This window comes from Rhinolophus hipposideros, assembly GCF_964194185.1.
Source record: "Rhinolophus hipposideros genome assembly, chromosome: 16".
NCBI classification, from domain to species: domain Eukaryota; kingdom Metazoa; phylum Chordata; class Mammalia; order Chiroptera; family Rhinolophidae; genus Rhinolophus; species Rhinolophus hipposideros.
Genome location: NC_138062.1, coordinates 61011863 through 61035839, shown reverse-complemented (window position 1 = coordinate 61035839; position 23977 = coordinate 61011863). Strand labels below are relative to the sequence as shown.

Genomic DNA, 23977 nt, shown 5'->3' with positions numbered 1-23977 from the left:
TGGAGCTCTAACCGCCTGAGCCACCGGGCCGGCCCACATCAATGTTTTTTAAGAGGCTTCGTCCCCAAAGTTCCCAGATTGTTCACGTGCTAATCGCCAACTGTGCTCCCGCCTGGTGCTGGCTGCAGAAATGGGCTCCCTGGGGGACAATAAAGGCCCCAAGTGTTGCACCTGATGGGACTGAACCTGACCCCAGTTTCTTGAGACCAGTCTCATTTTGGCAATAATACTCGCTGATGTTTGTTGACACCCACCCTTATCTGGTTCAATCCTGCTATCCTTCCTGGAGGAGGTCACTCACTCAGGAGGGAGGCAGCCTCTCCCAGGTCGAGGGCTCTCCACACTGGTGACCCTGGGCCCTGCTTTAAGGACACCATAGAGGCTCAAACAGCCCCTGAAATCGCCCGCCGCTCCCACGGCCCCACCCAGATCAGTCTGTCCCTCTCAGATTTACCCCACTGTGCACTGGGCATTGGGGATAGAAACACATTCAACAGGGTTCAGATCCAGCTGAGAACCTGGGGGAGTGACGTCAACACCTGCCTCAGTTTCCCCACTGGGAAGCTGGATGTTAGCCCTTAGGCTGACCGCTCTTTGACTGGCATTGGAAATTCTGTTCCTCCCCTGGGTCCAGGCCTCAGTATTCCCAAGACAGGCCTGGCCTGCAAATGGCAGATATCTCTTTTGCTTGCCTTCCTCCCCCAATGGCAAAATGGGGGAGGCACAGCCGTCCTGGCTGGAGACTGCATGGCTCTAGTGGGGGACCGCCTGCATCAGCAGTGGGTGACAGGGGCTGCAGTGGTGGGTGCTGTGCAGCCTGGGAGGGTGCTGGAATGTCCTGTGGCTTGGCCAGCCTGTGGTTTTAGGATGAGCAAAAAGTCTCTCAAGGCTGGCCACTGGCAGAAAACAAAAGGAAAAAGGAGCTCCTGGGGCATCTAATTTAAAACAAGCAAACAAACAAGTGGGGACAGAGAAGGAATGCTGGGAATGTGGCCCGGTCCCCTCCTGGTGCAGCCCGGCTGCTGTGCTCCCCAGGAGGGAGCAAAGAAAATTATTAACGCTAAGGAATTTCGCTTTCCTGACAGGGGTCAAGATCCCCTTACCTCCAGCGGCTTCGTTGTAAAGGGGCCTTTGGGGCCTGGGAGGGATCCCGCAAGGTTTGAATTCTTCCCTGTGGAAAGTTCCAGAGACAAAAGCTTCGCAGGAGAAATAAAGCCACAAATTTTGCAGGTTGTTGGAGGAATGAGGGCATTTTAAAAGCTGTGTTTTTAGCCTTGGCCTGGCCCTGCCGGAACCCTACACAATGTCTGGAAATGACACAGAGCATTCCATGCTTTGGAGATAAATGCCAGCATCCCGGTATGTTTGTTTTTATCGTTGGGCCTATTTTATCTTCAGCAGAAAGGAAGGGGCCTACACTTGCCCAACTGATTCTAGAATTTTCCTCCAGGATCATGCCTGGGAATTTAAATTCTGTTGGTTGGACAGAGAAGCTGGGGAGGTGGGGTGGGGGGAAATGTTGTTTTCTATAAAAAATGAGGGTGTGGATTTTAGGGGAAGAAGGACTATCACCTCGGTCTTTATGGGTTTTTCTTGTTGTTTGTTTAACTCTGCTCTTCTGGTAGGGAGTTCCCTGGGCACTGGGCTGGTTGGAGGGTCCGGGATGTGGGGACCCAGAGGACTCGGCAGGTCTCAGTTCAGTTGGCCTCCTCTGGAATGTGGTGGAGGGGCCCTCTTGCTTGGGAGTTGGCCCTGGTTCGCACATGGCACGGTGACCAGAAGGAGGACGTGTGACAGTCAGCACAGACACTCAGATCAGGCAAGAGGTAAAAATGATGCTTCCAGAATTTCAGTTTGGGAAGATGAGAAAATCTGGGGATAGGTGGATAGATGGTGGTGACAGTGACAATAACAGGAATGTACAGAGGATGACAAACAAATGTATACACATTTAAAGACAGGAAAAAACTGTATTAAAATTACATTGATGGTAACCGCTTTGAGCACCTCTTGTAAGTGCAGAAGTCAAACGCGACTTGTACTCATCTTTTGTTATCGGTATATTCTGAGTATTACAATTTTCATAGTTTTCTCCTTTCTTAAAATGTGTATAGGGCCGGCCTTGTGGCTCAGGCAGTTAGAGCTCTATGCTCCCAACTCTGAAGGCTGTTTGATTCCCACATGGGCCAGTGGGCTCTCAACCACAAGGTTGCTAGTTCAATTCCTCGAGTCCCGAAAGGGATGGTGGGCAGCGCCCCCTGCAACTAAGATTGAACATGGCACCTTGAGCTGAGCTGCCGCTGAGCTCCGGGATGGCTGTTGGTTGGAGCTCAACCACAAGGTTGCCGGTTCGACTCCCACAAGGGATGGTGGGCTGCGCCGCCTGCCACTAGCAACGGCAACTGGACCTGGGGCTGAGCTGCGCCCTCCACAACTAAGATTGAAAGGACAACAACTTGAAGCTGAACGCACCCTCCACAACTAAGATTGAAAAGGCGACAAATTGACTTGGAAAAAAAAAAAGTCCTGGAAGTACACACTGCTCCCCAATAAAGTCCTGTTCCCCTCCCCAAATAAAAATGTGTATACATTTTTTTGGCACACTCTGTGATTGATGCCACTGACCCGTGCACTTGGAAATGGTGAAAAGAGCAAATGTCCTGTTATGCGTATTTTATCATGATTTTTTTTTGAACAAAATGATATTTAAGAAGAAATGTTGGGGCGGCTGGATGGCTCAGTTGGTTAGAGCGTGAGCTTTTAATAACAAGGTTGCCGATTCAATTCCCGCTTGGGATGGTGGGCTGCGCCCCCTGCAACTACATTGAAAACGGCGACAGGACTTGGAGCTGAGCTGCGCCCTCCACAACTAGATTGAAGGATGACTTGGAGCTGATGGGCCCTGGAAAAACATACTGTTTCCCAAATATTGCCCTCCCCCAAAAGTTAATATCATCTGGAAAGTTTCAAGATGTAAAATAAGCAAATTGCTGTATCCACCACGGAAAACAGTATAGAAGTTCATCAAAAAATTGAAAAATAGGACTACATTGTGACCCAGCAATTCTACTCCTGGGTATTTATCCAAAGAAATCCAAAATACTAATTCGAAAAAATATATGCAACCCTATATTAATTGCAGCGCTATTCACAATAGCCAAGATATGGAAACAACTGAAATGCCCATCAATAGATGACTGGATTAAGAAATTGTGGTACATTTATATAATGGAGTATTACTCAGTCATTAAAAAAAAATGAAATCTTACCGTTTGCAACAACATGGATGGACCTAGAGAACGTTATGCTGAGTGAAATAAGTCAGACTGAGACAGACAAATACCATATGATCTCACTTAGATGTGGCATCTAAAGGAATAGAATAAATGAGCAAATAAAACAGAAATAGACTCAGAGATATGGGGGGAAAAACTGATGGTTGCTAGACAGGAGGGAGCGGGGGTGGGGGAGAAGATGAAGGGATTAGAAAGTAGAACTTAGTAGTCACAATATAGTCATGGGGCTATGAAATACAGAATCGGGAATATCATCAATAATGTTGTAAAGATTGTCTGTAGGGTGCCAGGTGGGCACTGGACTCATCATGGGGAGCACGTCATAGACTGTGTAGGCCTGACCAGTACGCTATACACCTGAAGCTGAAGCAGAATAATACTGAACGTCAACTACAATGACCTACACTGTAGTCATGGGATGTAAAGTACAGCACAGGGAATATACTGAATGGCATTCTAACAGTTACATACGATCAGAGGGGTAGGAGATTGGGGGGATTATCACTTTGTGAGGGGTATAATGTCCAACTATTACATTGCTTTGTACACCTGAAACTAATAAAAAATAATAATTAAAAACAATAATAAAATAAGGGGGAAGTGGCCGGGAGAACCTTCTCAAGGAAGCATGTCTCACTCTGGTGAACAGAATAAAGCTGCAAAACAAAACTCAAAGACCATGCCCAATGTAAGCTGGTTCACCCATGGGCAGTTGTCACCTTGGGATTGCTGGGAACGTGTGTTTCCTCTTCTGTCCCGTTTGCCACACCAACCTGACTTGGTTTTTCAATGTATTGTAGAAATACATCTGGGGTTGGAAATGGGCCTTGGAAATGTCTGGAAGCAGGGAGGAACAGCACTGAGGGACTTACACATTTACTTACCTCCTTCTAGGGGCGTGTGAACTGGTTACAATACTAGTTTCTAGCCAGTGTTTAGAAAACAGTAGCCTGGCTGGGATTATATGTGTGCATATACAAATATGCACACAGTACATACATGTACACACACATCACATACACATGTAACTGTGTTTGCATGGCCACACTGCATCCATACAACATAAACAGATACATGAAATAGGAAAGGACGGCTTCCTATAAGAAAGGTTGCTACTGCTGACTTGAGGGGAGGGGCTTACAGGTGATTCTTAGTTTTCCTCTATCTGATTATTTAATTGTGTACAACGAACATTTAACATGCATACGTTTTAAACTCAGTAAGAAAAATATGTAGAAAAGCCTCCGAAAGAAAAGAAGCCCCATCCCCATCAGCATCACCCCTCCCCCTCCCCAGCCCCTAACAACCATGAACCCACTTCCTGTCTGTGGACGTGCCTGTTCTGGACGTTTCCCATAAGTGGAATCACACGGTGTGGCCCTGTGTGTCCAGCTTCTCTCATGAGCACCGTGTGTTCAAGGTCCATCCACGTTGTGGCGACTGTCAGCGCCTCCCTCCTTTTCACGGCCAAGTAAATACTCCTGTGTGTGGGTGGTACATGTTGTGTTTGACTGTCACCTGTGAGTGGAGACTCAGGCTGTTCCCACCTGTGGCCGCTGTGAACTGTGCTGCTGTGGAAACGCATGTCCAGGTCTATGTGGACATGTGGCTTTATTTCTCTTGGAGTGCAATTCCTAGGAAGGAATTGCTGAGTCAGACAGTAATTTTATTTTTACCCTTTGGAGGAATGGCCACTGTTTCCCACAGCAGCTGTCCCATGTCACATCCCAGCAGCCGGGCACGACGGTCCCAACCTGCCGGCATCCTCGCCCACAGGGTGACCACCGTGTGGGGAACAGCAGTCCTGAGCTTGAGGTGCCATGTCACTGTGGGTTTCATCAGCATTTCCCTGATGGCTTGTGTTGAGTGAGCATCTTCTCAGAGGCTTGTTGGTCACGTGTCCATCTTCTTTGCAAAAGTGTCTGTTCAGGTACTTAGAGCCGGTGGTCTGCGTGCTTTCCCATCTCTCCCCTTCTCCTGGCCTCCCAGGTGACCACAGGCAGAAGCCCCCAGACAGTGTAGGATGTATCTCGTCCAGACCTCCCCTTCGGACAAGCCTCAGCCCATCAGAGCAAGAACAAATTGGTGACATAGTGTCTCTACTCCAGGAAGGAGTGGCTTCCACTCCAGGTGGAACCAGGGCACCAAGCACCTGCTTGTGTGTTCAGACCGAGATGGGGGACAGGGCCAGTCCTGTCCCCAAGTGGGTTTTTGGGTGCCTTGCTCAGGCAGGTGGCCCTGAGGCCACCTGAGCCGGCTGCCCGCGACACGAGATCAAGTGTCCGTTTCTGCTATAAACTATTGATGCCAGCAACGTCACCACGTCAGGGATCACCGTTTTGGGTTTCATACGTTCCCTGTTATGAGACCTCAGGGACTCTCTTCCTTGTATATTGGGAGCCCCACCTGCCTGCTTGGGGGACACATTCCTTCCTCTGCACCTGGACCCTTCTAGAATTAGCTTCCTATCAGGACCCCACATCTCCCTCACAATGGAGCCCGACCTCTGGGGGGTCCAGTGCAGAGTAATCAAGGGCTATAGTTTAACTCAGCTGACATTCGGGTGTGTCACTCTCTGTGGGGGACTGTCCTGGGCACTGTGGAGTGTCAAGCAGCATCCCTGTCCCCACCCACTCAATGCCAGGAGCAACCCCAGTATGATAACCACAGATGTTCGCTGATATTGTCCAGTGTCAGGGGTAGGAGGTAGAAAGGGTCGCCCAGGTGAGAACGACTGCTTTATGATAGTAAAGGCTCAGCCAAAGTGACTCAGCTGGGTCTGGGTAAGTGAGGATTTGGGTCTGTGCCCTAGCCTGTCCGGGACCCACTGGGTGGCCCAGAGCCCATGCTCGGCCCCGTCCTGGCTGGTGCCTGTGGCCCCATGACCCTGTGGACAGGCGGCAGGCGGGTGAACAGATGGCCATAGGATTGCTTACAGCCGGCTCACGTTCCCTCTCCGGATCGAGACATCTTCCTTTTCATAAATTTTGCAAGGCCGCGTAAGCAAGCCCGCTCTCCTGTCATCACGTGATGCCGCCGGCCCAGGCAGGACAACCGCTGTCTGCCCGCCTGGCCTCTGCACTTGTCAAAGGCAGAAGAAGTGTCCTGTGGCTGCTGTGACCAAGAGCCGCAAACTGGGGGACGTAAAACACGCATGTATTCTCTCCCGGTTCTGGAGGCTAGAAGTCGGACACCGAGTTGTTGGCGAGCTGGTTCCTCCTGAGGCTGTGAGAGGGGACATTTCTGGTGTTGCCAACAACCTTGGCACCCCATGCTGGTGGCCTTGTCACCCCAGTCTCTGCCTCCGTCACCATGTGGCCTCTCCCTGTGTACCGGTGTCCAAATTCCCCTCTTCTTGTAAGGATACCGATCATTGCATTAGGGCCACCCCACTGCAGTGTGACCTCATCTTAGCTAATCACATCTGCAAAGCTCCTCCTTCTGAGCAGCACTGTGTTCACAGCTCAGGGCACGGATGCATCTTTTGGGGACCATGAGAGGCCTTTGTGGACCCCTCCTCCACACTCGGGGCCACCCTACCCCCCTTAGGTTGAATGTGGCCCCAGCGAGGTCACCCTGACCCATCCCTGCGCCTTCCTACCCCGTCCTCTCTCTCCATTTCCTGCGGGGTTCCATTGCAGCCCCTGACCAGCTATCACTGCCCTCAGTTCTGTGCTTATTGCCCATCTTCCCTGAGGCCCACCAGGCTTCCTGCACACCCAGTGCCTGGCAGGAGTCCCATATGCATCTCTGCCACCGGCTCTGTGTGAGCTGCACGTGGTGATGCCCCCGGAGGACAGTGAGCAGGGATGGACTTCCTAGTGGAGAACTAGGGTCAGCGTCAGCAGTGAGGGGCTGTGGGGACAGCACGGGCCCTGATGACTTTGTGGCAAGTGTCAGTGCTTCGTTCCTTTCTGTGGGCGAGTAACATTGCACTGCATGGATAGACACGTTGTCTGCATCTGTTCATCTGTCAATGGGCACTTGGGCCATGTGGACACATGGGTACAAGGATTTGTGTGCACCCAAGCTTCATTTCTGTCCAGCACATGCCTAGGTGTGTGTGGGGACAGAGCCAGGAGTGCAGTTTCCGGACTCTCGACCTCACGTGGAAAGGTGCTGGCTCAGGTAGTAAATGGCCATCAGCTGTGACTGGATGGCCATCAGCTGTGGCTAGTTGGCCGTCAGCTGTAACCAGTGAGCCACTGGCCACTAATATAACTGCTGTGGCTACGCTAGCAGGAAAATGGGGGCAGCAAGAAGTTGGTGGCTGAGCTAGCAAGCGCGGATTGCAGCCAGCATGGAGGAGTGCGGGTTGTGGATTGCAGAGAAGTGGACAGTGGGCTGTGGATAGTGTGGCTCCTGCTTCCTGTGTCTCCAACCCAGCCTCCAGCGAGACTACAGTAGTATGACTCCCCTACCTATGGCTCCGTGGGTGTTCCTGTTTGGCCTCACCATGTCCTGCGTTCTTATGTGGGGAGTGGGGGCAGAGACCCCATGTGACTCCCTGCATGACAGCGTGGCATCCCTGGGTCAGGTGGTCACTCTAATTGCCCCTTTGTTGGACAGGCCAGACTGTTTGCTCTGGAAGGTGAGCAGCCTGGACCAAGGCTAGCAAGGCGTCTTACAGGAGCAGAGGTTCAGGCAGCGCACTCAAGCTCTCTGGGCTACTGATAGCATTTCCTATTCAGGGGTTAAGAAGTTAGAACTGGGAGGGGCCGAGCACTAGCTTAACTCCCAGGGTGTGGGTCAGGCTAGGGATGGAGGGCTTCAGCATGGGGCAGGGCCTGGGGGAGGGGGAGGAGAGAAACTGAGCCCTGGACATGGGGTCCAGGATGAGACCTTTCAGAGGTGACCATGACAATTCTGGGGAAGGACCTTGGGAGTCACCATTCCCACCTTGCAGAGACAGGAATCCCTCTAGGTGCTGGCAGTGGTGGTGGAGGAAACCTCCACCCTAACTGGAAGAGGGGGACTGGCCCGAAGCCTTGGGGCTGGGAAGTCAGTTCTTCTGTAAGGGACCCAGGCTGGAGGCATTATTCTGAATATTCTCAGGCCAGAGGGAGTCCCAGAAAGTCCAGGAGGGGCTCCAGGCCACCCAGCTAGGAGGGGGAAAGGGGCTGGGGGGGGAGTAGCCTCATTGATCCCCCCCACCCCCCAGCTCAGTCCAACAGAAATGTGGAAAATGGATCAGAGTCTGGGATGCCTTGGAAGGCAGGAGACATGTGCAGTGACGCCCTGGGACCCCCGACCCGTGGCTTTTGTAATCATGGCAATGAGTAAACAAGCACAGCACTAAATATTCCAAAGCAATTAAGCCATTTCCATTTGAAACTGGAGGGAAAGCCCACAGAAGGTGAGGAGGGACTGGCCTTGCCCTTTTTTTTTTTTTTTTTTACAAAAGGGGTAAACTGAGGCACCATCTCCCCATCCCCATCTGATCAGAGAAGAGAACTGAGGCCCACCCCTCCTCATTGGGCTTCCACCCACCTCCCTTGTTTCTGCCACAGAGAGTATCATTTTCAAAATTCTCAAACAATTGCAAGGTGAGCACACAGCCACGCTCTCAGCCTGAATCATTCATGAGGGAAGCAGCTGGCTGGCAAGGCTGGGATAGGAGAAAGAGCTGAGAAAGGAAAAGGAAGACAAAGAGAGGAGGCTAGCTTGCCCCATACATAAATCAGGAACATGGATCTAATTGTCAATGCCGGGAGTGCTAAACCTCAGTAGCCATGAGGCCCACCAGATCCCCACGGCAAACATGAAGGCCCACCAGCCCAAGTTTCAGATGGTGTCATGGGCTGACTCTGGGGGCCCTGAAAACAGTTATGTCCACATCCTAATCCCAAAACTTGTGAGCATGACCTTATTTGGGTAAAGGGTTTTTGCAGGTGTAATTAAGGGTCTTGAGATTATTTTGGGTGGGGGATTATCCGGGTGGGTCCTAACCCCAACGACAGGTATTTTCAGAGACACAGAGAAGGTACAGAGAGAATAAGGGAGAAAGTGATCACAGAGGCAGAGATTGGAGTGATGTGTCTACAAGCCAACGAGGCCTGGAGCCCCAAAAGGCAAGAAGGACCCTCCCCTGCAGCCTCCAGAAGGAACATGGCCCTGCTGACACCTTGATTTTGGACTTCTGGCCTCCAGAATGTGAGAGAATAAAGGAGGGAGTTGTGTAGGCTTGGGGAAGAACCTTCCAGAAGGGAATAGCCGCACAAAGGAGGCCTGTGTTAGGTTGGAAACCAGACAGGTGGCTGGTGGTGGTGTGGGGTCTGTTGGGCTACAAGGTCAACTTGGGCTAGGGCTCTGAGCAAGACAGAGGCCAGGCTCAGAAGTGGGTTATACAATGATTTTGATGGTTTAGACCTCCACCAACTGTCAGCTGCCCCTTTTCCCTGGGGCTGCCAAGTTTCCCTCCCATCCCCTGCTGTCAAAGGTGTGGGACACTGGCACCGGAAGATGCGCAGCTGGCATCTACCCACAGTGGAGCTCAGGCGGGAGTTCCGGAGGGAACAAACCCACGAATCCACTGGCCCGGGACATTCATGGTTAGCGATTCTGAGGCTTCAGAGGTCCTGAAGCGAGAGGGAGAGCCAAGGCCCACAGGGCAGGAGGCTCCGTGGAAATTGGTGGCTGCCCCTAATCCCCGGTAGCAATCCGGCTCCTAGTCTTCTGGGCCAAGTCCAGGCCTGCACGGCCCTGAAAGTGTCCTCATTGCCAGATCTCTGCTCGGTGAAGTGAAACCAACCTGACGCGGGGCGTGCTGGCCTCATCCCGATTTAGGGAAACGAGAAACGTCATTGCTTCTCCTTTCTAGGCGGTGCCAATTAAAAGCCCCTTTTCAGCACGAGAATACAGCAAACTAAAATCACAACAGCTTCCTCTGTTTATTCAACTTCTACTCCACACGGGAACCTGGCCAAGCCCGGGATGCTCACTGGCTCCTGGCGCTTCCAACAGCAGTGGGCCACGGCAGCGTCCCTTGCTGTGACTCTTCTGACCCCGGCCAGACCTGCTTCCCGCCCCCGGCTGGCCCTGGTTTCCTGTCATCCGCAATCCTATTCAACTCTTCTTGGAATCAGCATTCTTGGGAATACATTTTAGGGTGTTTGTCCTGCTGCTGGGATGAAGACGCGCCCGGTCCTGAATGTCCCATGACGGCAGTATTCTGCTCTGTGCGTCCCAGGCCTCAGTTTCCCCATCCCTGCAGCCAGGGAGCAAACAGCGGGCGGCCTTCACTGCTCTGAGACAAAGGACAGTGGAGGCGATCCCTGACCAGAGCACGCCCGCAGGCTCGGTGGCTAGCAGGGGGAACTGAGCTCTAGCGTGTCCGGGATGCGTTAAGCGGCCTCCAGCTCCCCGCGTGCCAATGTAGCAGTAACTTCTGCCACGTTCCCACAAGCAAGATGGAGCCCCATAGGTGTCCTGCCCGACTCCAAGATGGCGACGCGCCTACCTTTGCTCCCACGCCCGAGGACGACGACCCCTGCCCGTTTGCAAGATGGCGGCAGCCTGGGGGAAGCACTCTTCCCGCCGCCTGACTCGCCACGTACCCACTCTCAAGATGGCTTCCCCCGCAAAGCCCCATGCAGGAGGGCAGCTCTATCACTGGCTCAGGAGTTGTCACGTGCTCCCACTTTTTCTCCCCATCCCCGATTCTACGGACCGTTTCCGCCTTGAGCTATGACGGACGGCCGCCTTCTCCAATGGTCGCCTGCCATTCCCCTTGGCTCCACCCCTCAAGCGGCCTCGTAGCCATTGGGAGACGCCGGCGGGGCCCACTGTACTCGCCCCGCCCCCTATCTGCAGCGGGAGCCAATGGGCAGAACGCGCGGGGGACGTGTTCGGGCGTCTCCGCCATTTTGTGAGTCTATAACTCGGAGCCGTTGGGTCGGTTCCTGCTATTCCGGCGCCTCCACTCCGTCCCCCGCGGGTCTCCTCTGTGTGCAATGGACGGGTGAGTCGTGCCTGTCTGCGCTTCCCACCTCCCTTCTCGCGCCCCAGCCTTTCTTTTGCTGCCGCCTGGGTCTCTTTGGGACGACGGCCCGCCTGCCGCTCCGCCCTGGGCCCACGGGCGCCTCCAGGCTCCTTCCACTCCCCGCAACCGCGAGAGTGGGGAGAAGCTGCCGGGGACGCGAGGCGGCCCGTATGTCCCGGGCCTGGCGTCCCACGAGCCCAACCCTTCCCGCCGCCCTGCCCGTTTCCGGTCTCCCCGCGGCCCGTCCCGAACGCACGCGGCGGCCGCGCGGCCCTTCCCGCTTCCCATCCGGTCCCCGCGCGCACGCGCCGCTTTTCGCGCGTCCGTCTGGCCCTTCCGGCTCCCCGTATTTTCTTCGCGCGCCCGGTGTGGCCTTTACCGCTCCCCGTCGGGCCCGCGCGTGCGCACTTCTTCGCGGAGTTCAGGCCTCGGTGCGCGTGCGCGGTCTTTCCCGCCGCGCGGACTCGGCGCTCGGCCTGCCCCGCCCGTGGCCGTCTCGGGCGCGGCCGGGAGACGCCGCCCTCCTGCCCGGAAGGGCGCGGGCCCTCCTCCGCCCCCGCCCAGCCCCTCCCGGGGCTGCCCACAAAGGACCGTCGCGCGCCCCCGTTCGGCTCACGTGCTGGGGGACGGGTTGGGGAGGGACCCGCGCTCCCCCTTTGTTCCTGTCTGCGGGGGCGCCCCGTTGGACAGTCCTTAAGCACGCACTGACTCCCCGGGCGACGAGCTCCCAGGCTCCACATCCCGCGGAGCGCCCCGCGTGGGCTGGGAGCACCGGGCCCCGAGTCTGCCCGCAGTGTAGCCGCCGGGCGCCGTCCGCCTCCCACGGGGCGCCCGGCACCGCCCCGGGCCGTGTGTGTGCCGGAGGCGCGAGACGCGCGCCGGGCCGTTGCCAGAGCCGGTAATTCTCCCTGTCCTAAGGCGGCGGCGTGGTCTTCCGTCGGAAGGTACCCGGCCTCGCTCCACTTGGACGCCGAGACTGACGGCCACGCCGCAGAGCTGTGTTTTGTTGGCAGAAACAGGAGTCCGCCCGGTTTGGAGACGACTCTTTCAGATGTTTCTGGTCTGGGGAAAATGATCAAACTTGTTAAAAACGAAACTGACTTTAAACAGTGCTTTTGCGTCTTGCGTGTTGGGCTTTTTTCATTTCCCCTTGGGAGTAGGGGTAAGTGCTGATTTTTAAAAAGTTTAAGTCTGAGAATTCCAAAGGCAGTTCTGGTTATCTTTTTTGATCTGGAGCTTGGAAAGCGCTCCTTCCTCCCGTGGCCTGACCTCCTGGGGGTGTGGTTAAAATGCCCGGAGCGTCACGTGCCTCTCTGCCTTGGGTTTGAAATGATAGGTTTCAGGCTGAATTAAATCCAGCCTTCTAGAAAAATTGCTGCAGCATGAGGAACATGATCTCATGGTCTGCCTTCCGTTTTGGCGTGGACGGACCCTCCCCCGAGAACCCCTTGCCAAGGCCGTGGTGCAAACAAGTGGGTACTTAATTCTGCAGGGATGTCATCGTGGAAAAGCGTTTTCTCCATCGTCTGGTCAAGCTCTTCCGCTTACCTCCGACCTGAAGGACTTGGGGGACAGTTCCATCCCCCAGATGTGGCTCGGAGGGCCCAGTCCTAGCTGCAGCCTCTTGGAGGCGCTGGTTACCTAGGCAGCCAGGCCTAGCTTTCCGCGGAGCACTTTCTTTGGCCTGCCTTGTCTTTAGAAGGTTTGGAAACCTTTTCAAGAAGGGCCATTTTATTTAAAAAGCTTGCTATGTCTGAGGCCCTCTCAGAGAGCAGGGAGCAGTGAGTCGCCCTGGGAAGCTGCGTGCTTTTCATTCTTTCGTTTTTTCTGAGAAGTTTTTCTTTGGCTCCCTAAGGTTTTTGTATGTGTGTGTTTTTAATCTGACACTAGTCCACAGTCCCTTTCCGTACTAAAGAGGGGAAGGCCCTGCAGTGGAGGTAATGCGTTGGAGTGTTACGGGAGGTGCAGACCGCAGGACTAGGGCCCCGTGCTCGGGGTCATGCTGCTCCAGCGATGGGGGCCGGGTTGCTGCCTTGCCTCCCATAGGGCAGAAATGAAGGAACTCCAGAGGTAATAACGCAGGTGGCTGTCCCAGTCTGAGATCAGCCTTTCCCTGGCTGGGCGAGAGGGACATATTTGTGTGACATGGGAGGCTCTGGTCACAGACCACTCGGCCTTGGCAGCCAGGTGACCTGGTGGGGTGGGGCGGAGGCCTTGCTAACTCTGGGACCTTGCCAGTTTGCATTCACCACATAGAAGCCCTGGACGGTTCTGTGTGTGTACTGAGAGCTAGTCCACAGTTGAGGCCCTGGGTATGAGGAACTTGGGCAGCCATGGTTTCTTCTTGCCTTCCAGCTCGGTCTGGGGCAGGGAGAAAGTCCACTCACTAGGAGCCAGGTTGATGAGTAACTTGGGGTAATTTTACTGATCATTTCAACCCATCTGCCTCCCTCCGAGGGAGCCTGCCATTGTTTGAACTTGAGTCCCCTTCTTGTCCCCCTGGAGCTCTGACCTCAGGGCCTTGTGAGTTGCCTTCTCACTGGCCTTGCTGCTTGAAAACGTTCCTCAAGCATTTCCAATTTTTAGAAAGCAAACAACAGCACTTGAACCTTAACAACAAGCATCAAGTGTCCCTCCTGGGGCTTTTGGAGGGGGTGTCTTTGTCTTCTGTCTTCAGACCTCTGGTGGAGAGGGCCAGAGGCGGGGCCTGGGGTCCTGCGGGGAGGGAGGGGAGCTGGAGGACAATGATGGCTCCTTTTCAAGTCGAGATTAAATGGACGACAGCGACAGCTCACCCTCACGTCCCTGCCCAGCCCAAGCTCACTAGTCAGCAGGGCCCCAAATGGGGGGGGGTGTACCTGTGTAGCCAGGGGAGCCCCTCATCGGCGGGCCTTCTTGGACAGCCTGGCAGCAGCTACCGCGGCACACCTGCTAACATTCTTCTTTTTTCTCTCCCTACAGCATTGTCCCAGACATAGCAGTTGGTACAAAGGTAGGCATTGCTGAGTGCTTCTGTGTTGGCTGGCTCAGCCGCTGGTCTTGGGCTCCCATGGCCCAGTGTGCATGGGATGGAGGGTTTGGAGGCCAGGTGCTCTTCACACACTTTTCCTTTGCTCTGCCAGTGTCCAGTCCCTTCATTCTAGGCTGAGTGTCTAGCCATGGGGTTTGGGTGACTTAGAGGGGTAAATGCACTTCGGCCTTAGTTTGGGACCCCTCTTCCCTGCCCTTGCGTAGTTCTGGGATGTGCCAGGGGGCTGATGAGGACATTCGCCCAGTGTTCTAAGTATTTTTGGTCTGGTATGGAACAGGTTGAAATCTGGTGGTACCGCAGGCAGTTTGTGGGGTGGGGGTGGAGGGTACAAAGAGGCTTCTTTGGATGGCATCGTGGTTCGGATAATTTTTGGTTTGAAATGCTATTTTTGATAGAAAGGAAGATGGAGGCTCTGCACCCCTTAGGTGCTATCCTCAGTGCTGGTACCCGTAAGCTGCAGGGAGGGCAGGGCTGGCAAGCGGGCTCCATGGGAAAGGGGGACTGTGGTGGTGGTCCCCCTCCCAGTGCAGGCCCAGGTGCACCCCTTAGGTGCTATCCTCAGTGCTGGTACCCGTAAGCTGCAGGGAGGGCAGGGCTGGCAAGCGGGCTCCATGGGAAAGGGGGACTGTGGTGGTGGTCCCCCTCCCAGTGCAGGCCCAGGCCCACATGCACCCTAGCTGTCCTGGAGGTGGACTGAACACTGCTGTTGACCGGGTTGTGGGGGCTGGAGGTCTGCTGCAGAGGCTCGGGCAGTGGGCAGTGGTGCCAGGCGGGGCTTCAGGCTTTCCAGGTGGAGTCTTGTCTTCACACTGCCTGTCCTGATCTTCCTGCAGATAAAACCTGTTTGTTCGGTGGTGGGAGGAGGGAGAGGGACTTGCATCTGAAGCATTTGTAACTATCACAGAAAGTGTCTGGCTTCACGTAATCCTCCCGCTCCTGGGGTTTCCAGCTGGAGCAGCGGTACCAGGGGCTGTCCTCAGTGGTCCCTCCCGGCACAGCTCCAGGGGACCTGTTTCCAGAATCAGACCTGCACAGGACAGAAACCCAGAGGCTCCGGGGGGAAAGGCCCTCTGCCAACACAGCCCTGTGTCTGTCCCCCAGCACACCAGGAGGGTGGCATGATGGGGATCGGGGCACCATTGTTTTTCACCCCAGTTTTAGAACGAGCTGTGCCATAAGTAAGAGGTGTCTAGGTTAGCAATGCTGAACTATCGGTTACATAGTAAAGACCCCCGTGGATGCTGGTGGGAACAGGGTGCACCTGTCATTAGCAGCAAGCACACTGTTCAGGGGCTCTTCCTGTTCATGCTTGACTTTGGGGGAGGTGCCTATGGGTGCCAGCTGGGAAAAGCCCCGTCCGCTGGATGGCCTGGCGAGAGGTAGGTGAACCGTCCCCCACAGCCTGGCCCAGCTGTGCGCACGTCACACGGCCTACAGGCCTCAGCACCTGCTGTGGCCCAGCCCATGTCCCCCAGGGTTCTGCCCTCAGGCTGTCTGTGCCCAAGTGAGTAGTCCCCTCTGAGCTGCTGGTCACTGCCTGTACCTGGGTGTTCCTGTGATTGGGGGACGCTGCTTAGCAGACCAGCCTTGTCCTGAGGGACGGCAGGGGGTAATGTGGCCTAAGTGCCCCCCAGATGTAGGTGCACCAGCCCATCTGCCATGGGGCATGGTTAGGGCCAGGAATGCCACTGCTCCAAGGAGATGACACCCCGCTGACACTAGTCAAAGGCAACAGCCACCATGCCCGTTTTAAGGTTGTGCTGACACACGGGAGTCATGCAGATACCTGGCCTTTGTCCAGCTGTGGTGGGGGGCCTTTGTGAGCCTGAAGGGGGAGGAGGGGTGTCAGGGCTCTGAACCCAGAGACAGGGATGGACTTGCATGTGCCTGCCCACACAGTCCTGGGGCTCACTCTGCATGGTGGCTTTGTCCTGCACTGTGGAGCCTTGAAGTGTGTGAGGGGTGTCCACTCACCGCTGTGGACAGAGCTCAGTGTCACGATTGGCACTCCGATCCCAGCCCTCTAAGCAGCAGTCCGACTGTGTTCCTCGGCTCCGAGCACCACGGGGCATTTAGACTCCCCTTCTAAGCCACGCTCTGGCCCTGGGGGACACTAAGCGGGAGCCGCTGCAGCTGCTCACCCAACTTGGGGACGTGCCACAGCAGTGAGCCAGCCACGGTTGGCGTGGCCATTCCCAAAGGGCAGTGTGTAAGCCTCCAGCTCTCCAACAGGTCTCGACATCCACCTGTGGCAGGGCGGGAGTCTCAGGGCTTCTCAGGCACTTCAGCTCTGGGCCATAGGAAGACGGGAGGACTTGGGTGGAGATGGTTGTGCTTGTGTGAGTGACAGCTAAGCTGACAGTTGGCAGAAGGGCAACGATAAGGTGTCCCTGAGAAGGGGTGAGGCTCTGAGAGCTGGGGGCCAAGTGAGCTGGTCTCCCTGTGGGGTCAAGGGGAGCCAGAGGGCTTTGGTGTGGAGGAACCCTGCCCTGTCCCCAGTGTTGCGGCCAGGTTCCTGGTGATGGAGCCCTGTTAGGACTCTGGGCCACACGTTCTGGAGCCTGTGAGCTCCGGTACTCAAGGGCCTGTTCCCAGCAGGCTGGCCATGGGGTGGGGGCTGAGTCCTGAGTTTTCAGGACTGGGGGCTGCCTGCCCCTTGAGGAGAGTTGGCTGTCCTCAGCCTCACCTGGCAGGACAGACACCCACCTGCTAAGTGCAGGACCAGTGTAACATGATTGGGGAGTTCATGCAATGAGATCGGGATTCAGAAGTAAACAAGTTTCTGGAAAGAAGACGGGCAGTTCTGGAGCTGCCCTCTGCGCCATTTGCATGGTCACTGGATAGTCACCGGATAGCGTCGCCCGCTCACGGAGAGGTAGTGTTTCTAGTCGTCTGTGAGTGACGAGGCTGCAGCTCGGGTGTCCTCAGACGGCTGGAAAATAGGCCGAGCAAGTGGCTGCAGTGACAAGGGGGCTTTGTTCTGAGGGTGTCTGACAGTCTTGAGTGGCGGGCTGAGCCCCACATGGCTGGTGGCATGAGCCATGGGCCTGCCATTGGGCAACTGAGGCCCGTTCACAGACATGGGAAGGGTGCCGCATAATTGGGAGGTGGTGACATGCGAGCCCCCTGTAGGTGACAGCCTCTACCTTGGGAAAGGTCCCGGGGGTCCTGCAGGGAAAAGGAACTGTGTCCCGAACTCAGGACCGTGAGGCCATTGCAAGGGGCATTCTGGAGTGGGGGGTCTGGAGCCCTGGTGTGGGGCCACCTTTGGCCCTGCTCCAGCATGCCCTCTCTTCCAGCGGGGATCGGACGAGCTCTTCTCTGCCTGTGTCACTAACGGACCCTTTATCATGAGCAGCAACTCGGCCTCTGCAGGTACCTGTTGTCCCACGGCAGGGCTTTCCTGTGTGTCCGCCTGTGAGCGTGAAGCCGCAGTCACGCAGCCTCACTCCCTGGGAGCTGGGGGTGGTGGGTGGCCCCAGGCATGGAGACCACTCGCTCCCCCCGTCGGGGTGGAAGCTGATCAGGGGCCTTGCTTTGTGGGAGCCTGGGAGGTTCCTGGTGCCATACAAACCACCCCTCTTCTCAGCAAACGGAAATGACAGCAAGAAGTTCAAAGGCGACAACAGGAGTGCCGGTGTGCCTTCCAGAGTGATCCATATCCGCAAGCTCCCCAGTGACGTCACTGAGGGCGAGGTCATCTCCCTGGGGTTGCCCTTTGGGAAGGTCACCAACCTGCTGATGCTGAAAGGGAAGAACCAGGTGTGTGCCCGCCCTGGGAAGGCCCTGAGCCTGCTCTGGGGGCCCCAGTCTCCTGGGGCCTCAGCTGCCTCACACCCTGCCCCTGCCCGTCAGGCCTTCATTGAGATGAACACGGAGGAGGCCGCCAACACCATGGTCAACTACTACACGTCGGTGACGCCCGTGCTGCGAGGCCAGCCCATCTACATCCAGTTCTCCAACCACAAGGAGCTGAAGACGGACAGCTCGCCCAACCAGGCCCGGGCCCAGGCCGCCCTCCAGGCTGTCAACTCCGTCCAGTCAGGGAGCCTGGCCCTGGCGGCCTCAGCCGCTGCAGTGGATGCTGGGATGGCGATGGCAGGCCAGAGCCCAGTGCTGAGGATCATCGTGGAGAACCTCTTCTACCCTGTCACCTTGGATGTGCTCCACCAGGTGGGGCCTGGGTTCCCGGGCGGCAGCGTAGGTGCTGGTGCCACCGGGCAGGCGCAGGCTGACTGTCCCTGTCTGGCAGATCTTCTCCAAGTTTGGCACGGTCCTGAAGATCATCACCTTCACCAAGAACAACCAGTTCCAGGCACTGCTGCAGTACGCCGAGCCCGTGAGCGCCCAGCATGCCAAGCTGGTGAGTGCCCGGCCCCACCCCTGCCCGCCACCCACCCCAGGGCTCCAGCCACTCACTTCTTGTCCCCACAGTCCCTGGACGGGCAGAACATCTACAATGCCTGCTGCACACTCCGCATCGACTTCTCCAAGCTCACCAGCCTCAATGTCAAGTACAACAATGACAAGAGCCGAGATTACACCCGCCCTGACCTGCCCTCTGGTGACAGCCAGCCCTCGCTGGACCAGACCATGGCCGCAGCCTTCGGTAAGATGCCGGCAAGGTGCCTGGACTGCTGTCTCATGGGGGGCGAGTACGTGTAGTTCAGTCTCAGTGTCCAGGCCCCAGGAGTCCCGTGACGCCCACCCCGCGCCCAGGGAGGCTGGCGCCCATCACTGCTTGCGGCCAGAGTGCTCAGCTCGGGTGGAGCGGTGGGCCCACCCGCTGGGTGTGGGGCACCCGCTGGCTCGCTCTGCCCTGGTGGGGAGGCTGTGGGTGCAATGATTAGTGTCTCGTTTGTTTCTAGGTGCACCTGGTATAATGTCAGCCTCCCCGTACGCAGGAGCTGGTTTCCCTCCCACCTTTGCCATTCCTCAGGCTGCAGGTACTCAAACACTGGGTCCCACGGCGACTGTGCATGCCCACACCTCGTCATTGCCTCCACGCGAGCTGACGGGCGCAGTCACGGGGGGAGCCCACCTTCCTGGGTGCGGGCCCCTGGCTCCCCTGCGGAGCCTGGGCAGGGCAGTGGTAGGACAGGGTTATACAGAACCGGCTGACCCCGCAGTCTCTGGTCTGGTTCCTTCAAGCACCTCCCGGGCAAGGACGCGTGCGCACGTGGTTGGAGGGCTGTGTCCCTAGTAGGTGAATTTGAGTGGCCTGGTAAGCAGAGCGGCATGAGCCGGGAGGGCACACCCAAGCGTCCCTCCTCGGGGCCGGGTGCCCACCCGCGTGACAGTCATGAGCCTGCTGCGTCCTGCCCGGCGTGTCGTCTGCATGGTGACGGGCACCTGCATGCACGCACGGCCGAGGCCGCAGGCCTGATTGTGCATCCCCGGAGCCGGAACTTTGTGCTGTGGGCGCATGTGGCCGTCCAGACCCAGTGCAGCCTGAGCTGGAGGAGGAGGCTGGGCCTGCCGGCTGAGTCTGGTCCCTGCTATTTCCTGCATGAGGACAGGCAGGAACGCGCCCCCTCTTGGCAGAGGTCTGGCACTGCTGCTCATCTTGTGACCACCTCTCCGTCCGCAGGCCTCTCCGTCCCCAACGTGCACGGGGCCCTGGCCCCTCTGGCCATCCCGTCGGCGGCGGCGGCGGCAGCTGCAGCGGGCCGGATCACCATCCCTGGCCTGGGGGGCGCCGGCAATTCCGTCCTGCTGGTCAGCAACCTCAACCCTGAGGTACGTGGCTCTTGGGCTGTTCCTCCCGGAGGCGTGAGGGGACTGGTGCTCTCAGGTCTTAGTGCTTCCGTCCCCCAGCGACGCGGGCCATCCTCGGCCAGCGCCACTGTGCTTCTGTGTCCTCCCGCCGCGCCGGGAGTTGTGTCCCTTTAGCATCCAGAGTTCACGAAAGCATTCGTAATATGTTGAGCTAAACAAGCCTCTGTTTGAGGTCTCCAGGCACCTCTGCTCTGGAGGACCTGGCCTGCACTGCTCCCGCCACCCGGAGCCACTGTCCCCGGGATGGCCCACCTGCCTTGTCTCAGGGCCAAGATTGCTTGGAGGGAGCTTGGGTGAGGTCCTCAAGGCTCAAACACTTAACTCTCAAGATGGGATTAAGCTCAGCCATCGTCTCTGGGCTGCTCTCTCACCTGTCTGACCACTCCTGTGACTTCTTGCCTGGGGCGGCCGGCGCCTGTCTGAGTTAGACGCTCTAGAAGCCTCACTAACAGACTCCACCCCTCATGCTTGTGTGAGCCTTTAGACTCTCCCGCAGCGGTCAGCAGGAGGCGCCTCTGGGCCCACGCAGAAGGCCGGAGGGCGCGTGTCTCCTGCTCGCTGCGCGGCCCGGTGCTTCCGGCCAGCTCCCGGTGGCCCTGTGACTAGTGTGTGTGTAGATCTGACTGAGGGGACACTGCCGATTTTCTTATGTATTTACTGACCTGTGTTTTTTGCTACTTTTTTTCTTTTCTCCCCTTCCCCTCTCCCAATTTTTTTTCTGATCCGGAATTTCTTTGCCAACTGACTGCACGGTCCTTCTGCTTCCTGTTGTTGCTTGAAACAAAACAAAACCATAAATAAATAAAAACAAAATTCCCCCTCAAACCCTGCTCTCCGGAAACCAACCTGCCCTTGAATATTAACATCCTGACAACTTCATCATCCATCAACCTGCACGCCTGCGGGCTGCCTCCTCGCGGTGGACGATGGCAACTCGCCCCTGACCTCTCCCTTTCCCTGTCCCTCGCTGCCTTGCTCTGCTGTCCTCTAAAGAGAGTCACACCCCAAAGCCTCTTTATTCTTTTCGGTATGTTATCATTCACACTTTTATTACCTTGTTTTCATGTAATGGAGGTTATTTTTACGCCCTAAGTTGTACTATGAGTTTGCGGTTCTGCCCCGGTACGGTTTGCCTTCGGTTTGCGTATTTATTTGGATCCGCAGACACGCATGGTTTAGTGCCCTGCATGCTTTCGCAGAGTTAAGCGTGTTGGTAGCATGTAAAGTGATGGCTCTTTGCAATTGACCTTTTCCTGGATTTTACGACTTCTCTGCTGAAGGTAGTCCTCCGGTAACGTCCCTGTGGCTAGAGGCAGGTTCCTAGAGGCAGAATAGCAAAGCTTCGGGAAGAGCCAGTGTGGGGGTGGGGGTTGCAGGGGCTGGAGGGGAGGCGGCAACGGGCCCGGGCTCAGCACCCTGTCCATGTGCTTTTGAAGGCGTGTACGGCGACGTGCAGCGAGTGAAGATTTTGTTCAATAAGAAGGAGAATGCCCTGGTGCAAATGGCAGACGGGAGCCAGGCCCAACTGGGTAAGGGGCTGCTGAGGGTGGAGGGGGGTGGAGCAGGGGTGTGGGGGGCATGCCTGTGCCTGCCAGTGGGGTCACCGGGCTCCCCTTCGCAGCCATGAGCCACCTGAATGGGCACAAGCTGCACGGAAAGCCGGTGCGCATCACGCTGTCCAAGCACCAGAATGTGCAGCTGCCCCGTGAGGGCCAAGAGGACCAGGGCCTGACCAAGGACTATGGGAACTCACCCCTGCACCGCTTCAAGAAGCCAGGCTCGAAGAACTTCCAGAACATCTTCCCGCCCTCGGCTACCCTGCACCTGTCCAACATCCCGTATGTGCCACCTGGGGTGGGGGGGCTCTGCCACTACTTCCTGAGTGCCCCAACATGGGGCAGGGCGTTCTCTGATTCTCCTGCACCTTCACTGTGGTCTCTCCCGTCCCCGGCTTCCAGGCCCCCAGGCCTCTGAGAACTGCCATCTGGGGAATGGCTATGGCCTTGGCCTTCCCCAGAGGGCAGGTGACTCAGGGTTGCGCTCTGCCCGCAGGCCCTCCATATCAGAGGAGGATCTCAAGATGCTCTTCTCCAGCAATGGTGGCATCGTCAAGGGGTTCAAGTTCTTCCAGTGAGTGTCACGCCCGTCTCCTGCCCATCCCCCTACAGTGTCCTGACCCATCCCGTCGCCCCCCCACCCCTCCCTGCGCCCCTCACTGTCCCCATTCTGCAGGAAGGACCGCAAGATGGCGCTGATCCAGATGGGCTCCGTGGAGGAGGCCATCCAGGCGCTCATTGAGCTGCACAACCACGACCTGGGCGAGAACCACCACCTGCGGGTGTCCTTCTCCAAGTCCACCATCTAGGCCCCACCGCCAGCACCAGCCTGCCGGGCGCCCCGGCGACAACTTCCAGCATTCCACAAAAAGCCACTTTAAAAGCAGCTGAAGTGACCTTAAAAGACCAGAGATTTTATTTTTTTAAAGAGAAATCAGTTTACCTGTTTTTAAAAAAATTAAATCTAATTCACCTTGCTCACCTTGGGGAGGCAGGGTGCTGGCTGCAGGCTCTTGGTGGCTGTGCACAGTGCCCGCTCCCCAGGCCCCTCGCCTGTGCCTTCTGCAGCCTGCGGGTGGGCGCTCCCAAACCTCCACTTGGCGTTCTTGTGCCTTAAACCCGCTGCTCCCGCAGGGCCTTCTTGTGGTAGCAAACGCGTAGGGGTTTGGGGGCTCAGGGGACAGCCTCCTGCAGGGATCATGTGCCTGGTGTGGCAGGGGGCCACCGTGCAGGGGCTGCCCACACCCCAACCCTCATCTAATCAAGCGTGCGATCCTCCCCACCCCGGCGCTTCGGCTTGGAGCTCGTCATGCTCTGTTGTGCTTTGACGCAGTGTGCACACCTGTGCCTAGCAATATCTCCAGTTGACCAAATATCCTAATCTTTCTTCATTTATATGCAAGAGAAATAGTTTTAAGTAACTTTTTATATAGCAAGATAAAAATGGTATGAGTGTAATCTAAATTTCTTCCTCGTATGACTTTGTATACTGTATTTTTTATTTTATTCCTTGTAATGAAGTCACAGGGCGGGGTCTAGTTTCCAGGGCAGATGCCATGGGTGGGGCTGGGGAGCCGGGGTCCTTCCAGAAGCCCCAGGCCTCCATCTGAGACCTCTAGATGCCTTACACCTAGCCTGCTCTCTGTCTCGGAGGACAAGTGCTCTTAAGCTTTCAGGGTTTAATTTTCCTGCAAACTTTGGACCAAAGTTTTGTTTCTGTTCTTTGCTTCTAATGCTGGGACCCCAGAAGGTGGGACAACGGCCCTCAAGTCTTAACTGTCTCCTTTTCCTTGCGTCCTGCACTCCCTGCTCCAAGGGGTCCCTCTGTGCGCAGACCCCATGCTGGCCAGCCCCTCCCTTGGGGCTTGGACCCCTGAGTTTCCATGTTGGGGTGGGACAAGGGTGTAAATATTTATAATTTTTTATACCTGTTGTAAGACATGAGGGGCAGCAAACGCTGTTTTTTATGGTGACACAGATGTATATTTTGATACCAGCAATTACAGGCTCAGTATTGTGACGAGCACGGCACATTCCACTGCCCGCCCAGTGGCTTATAATGATTTGTAATGTGGAGAACAGAATTAAAGCGACTTTACAACAATGGCCTTTCCCAAAGGCGTTTTTTCTGTTCGTCATGTAGAAGGCAGTGGCCAGTCTATGGACTTTGAATAAACTGTCCCGCACTCCATTCCTCTTCATGGGCTGCTCGTCTTTACTGCTGTCTGAGAATTCACACATCTCTGCCCCCTCACTTACCACTTGGGTAGGTAGGTTACTTGGGTGGGCCCTGCTTGCCCCAGCAGTGGCTTTGGGGGGGGCGGGGGACGGTCTG

General features: G+C 56.2%; 1 protein-coding gene across 6 annotated transcripts; it reads left to right on the top strand.

Annotated features, from left to right (window-relative positions):
- Nucleotides 1-11124: 11124 nt before the first annotated feature.
- Nucleotides 11125-23833, top strand: PTBP1 (polypyrimidine tract binding protein 1). 6 transcript variants are annotated; one of them, XM_081076364.1, is made up of 14 exons: nucleotides 11150-11256; nucleotides 14239-14269; nucleotides 17608-17683; nucleotides 17898-18070; nucleotides 18164-18481; nucleotides 18561-18671; nucleotides 18743-18917; nucleotides 19177-19254; nucleotides 19899-20047; nucleotides 21080-21113; nucleotides 21523-21615; nucleotides 21708-21924; nucleotides 22139-22216; nucleotides 22319-23833. In XM_081076364.1, the coding sequence occupies exons 1-14, from the start codon at nucleotides 11249-11251 to the stop codon at nucleotides 22449-22451; spliced, it is 1674 nt and encodes a 557-aa protein (XP_080932490.1). In that variant the 5' UTR covers nucleotides 11150-11248; the 3' UTR covers nucleotides 22452-23833. The 6 variants fall into 6 exon arrangements, with proteins under 6 accessions (XP_080932492.1, XP_080932490.1, XP_080932493.1 ...); XM_081076367.1 differs by lacking the exon at nucleotides 11150-11256 and adding an exon at nucleotides 11776-12439; XM_081076368.1 differs by lacking the exon at nucleotides 11150-11256 and adding an exon at nucleotides 11893-12175.
- Nucleotides 23834-23977: the final 144 nt, after the last annotated feature.

What these genes read in the sequence shown, in the direction of transcription:
- PTBP1 (XM_081076363.1), top strand. Translation starts at nt 13,277, where the DNA reads ATGCTGCTCCAGCGATGGGGGCCGGGTTGCTGCCTTGCCTCCCATAGG. An exon ending in GCGCCCAGCATGCCAAGCTG is followed by an intron (nt 18,672 to 18,742) that starts GTGAGTGCCCGG and finishes TTGTCCCCACAG; the next exon opens with TCCCTGGACGGGCAGAACAT. An exon ending in TGCCATTCCTCAGGCTGCAG is followed by an intron (nt 19,255 to 19,898) that starts GTACTCAAACAC and finishes CTCCGTCCGCAG; the next exon opens with GCCTCTCCGTCCCCAACGTG.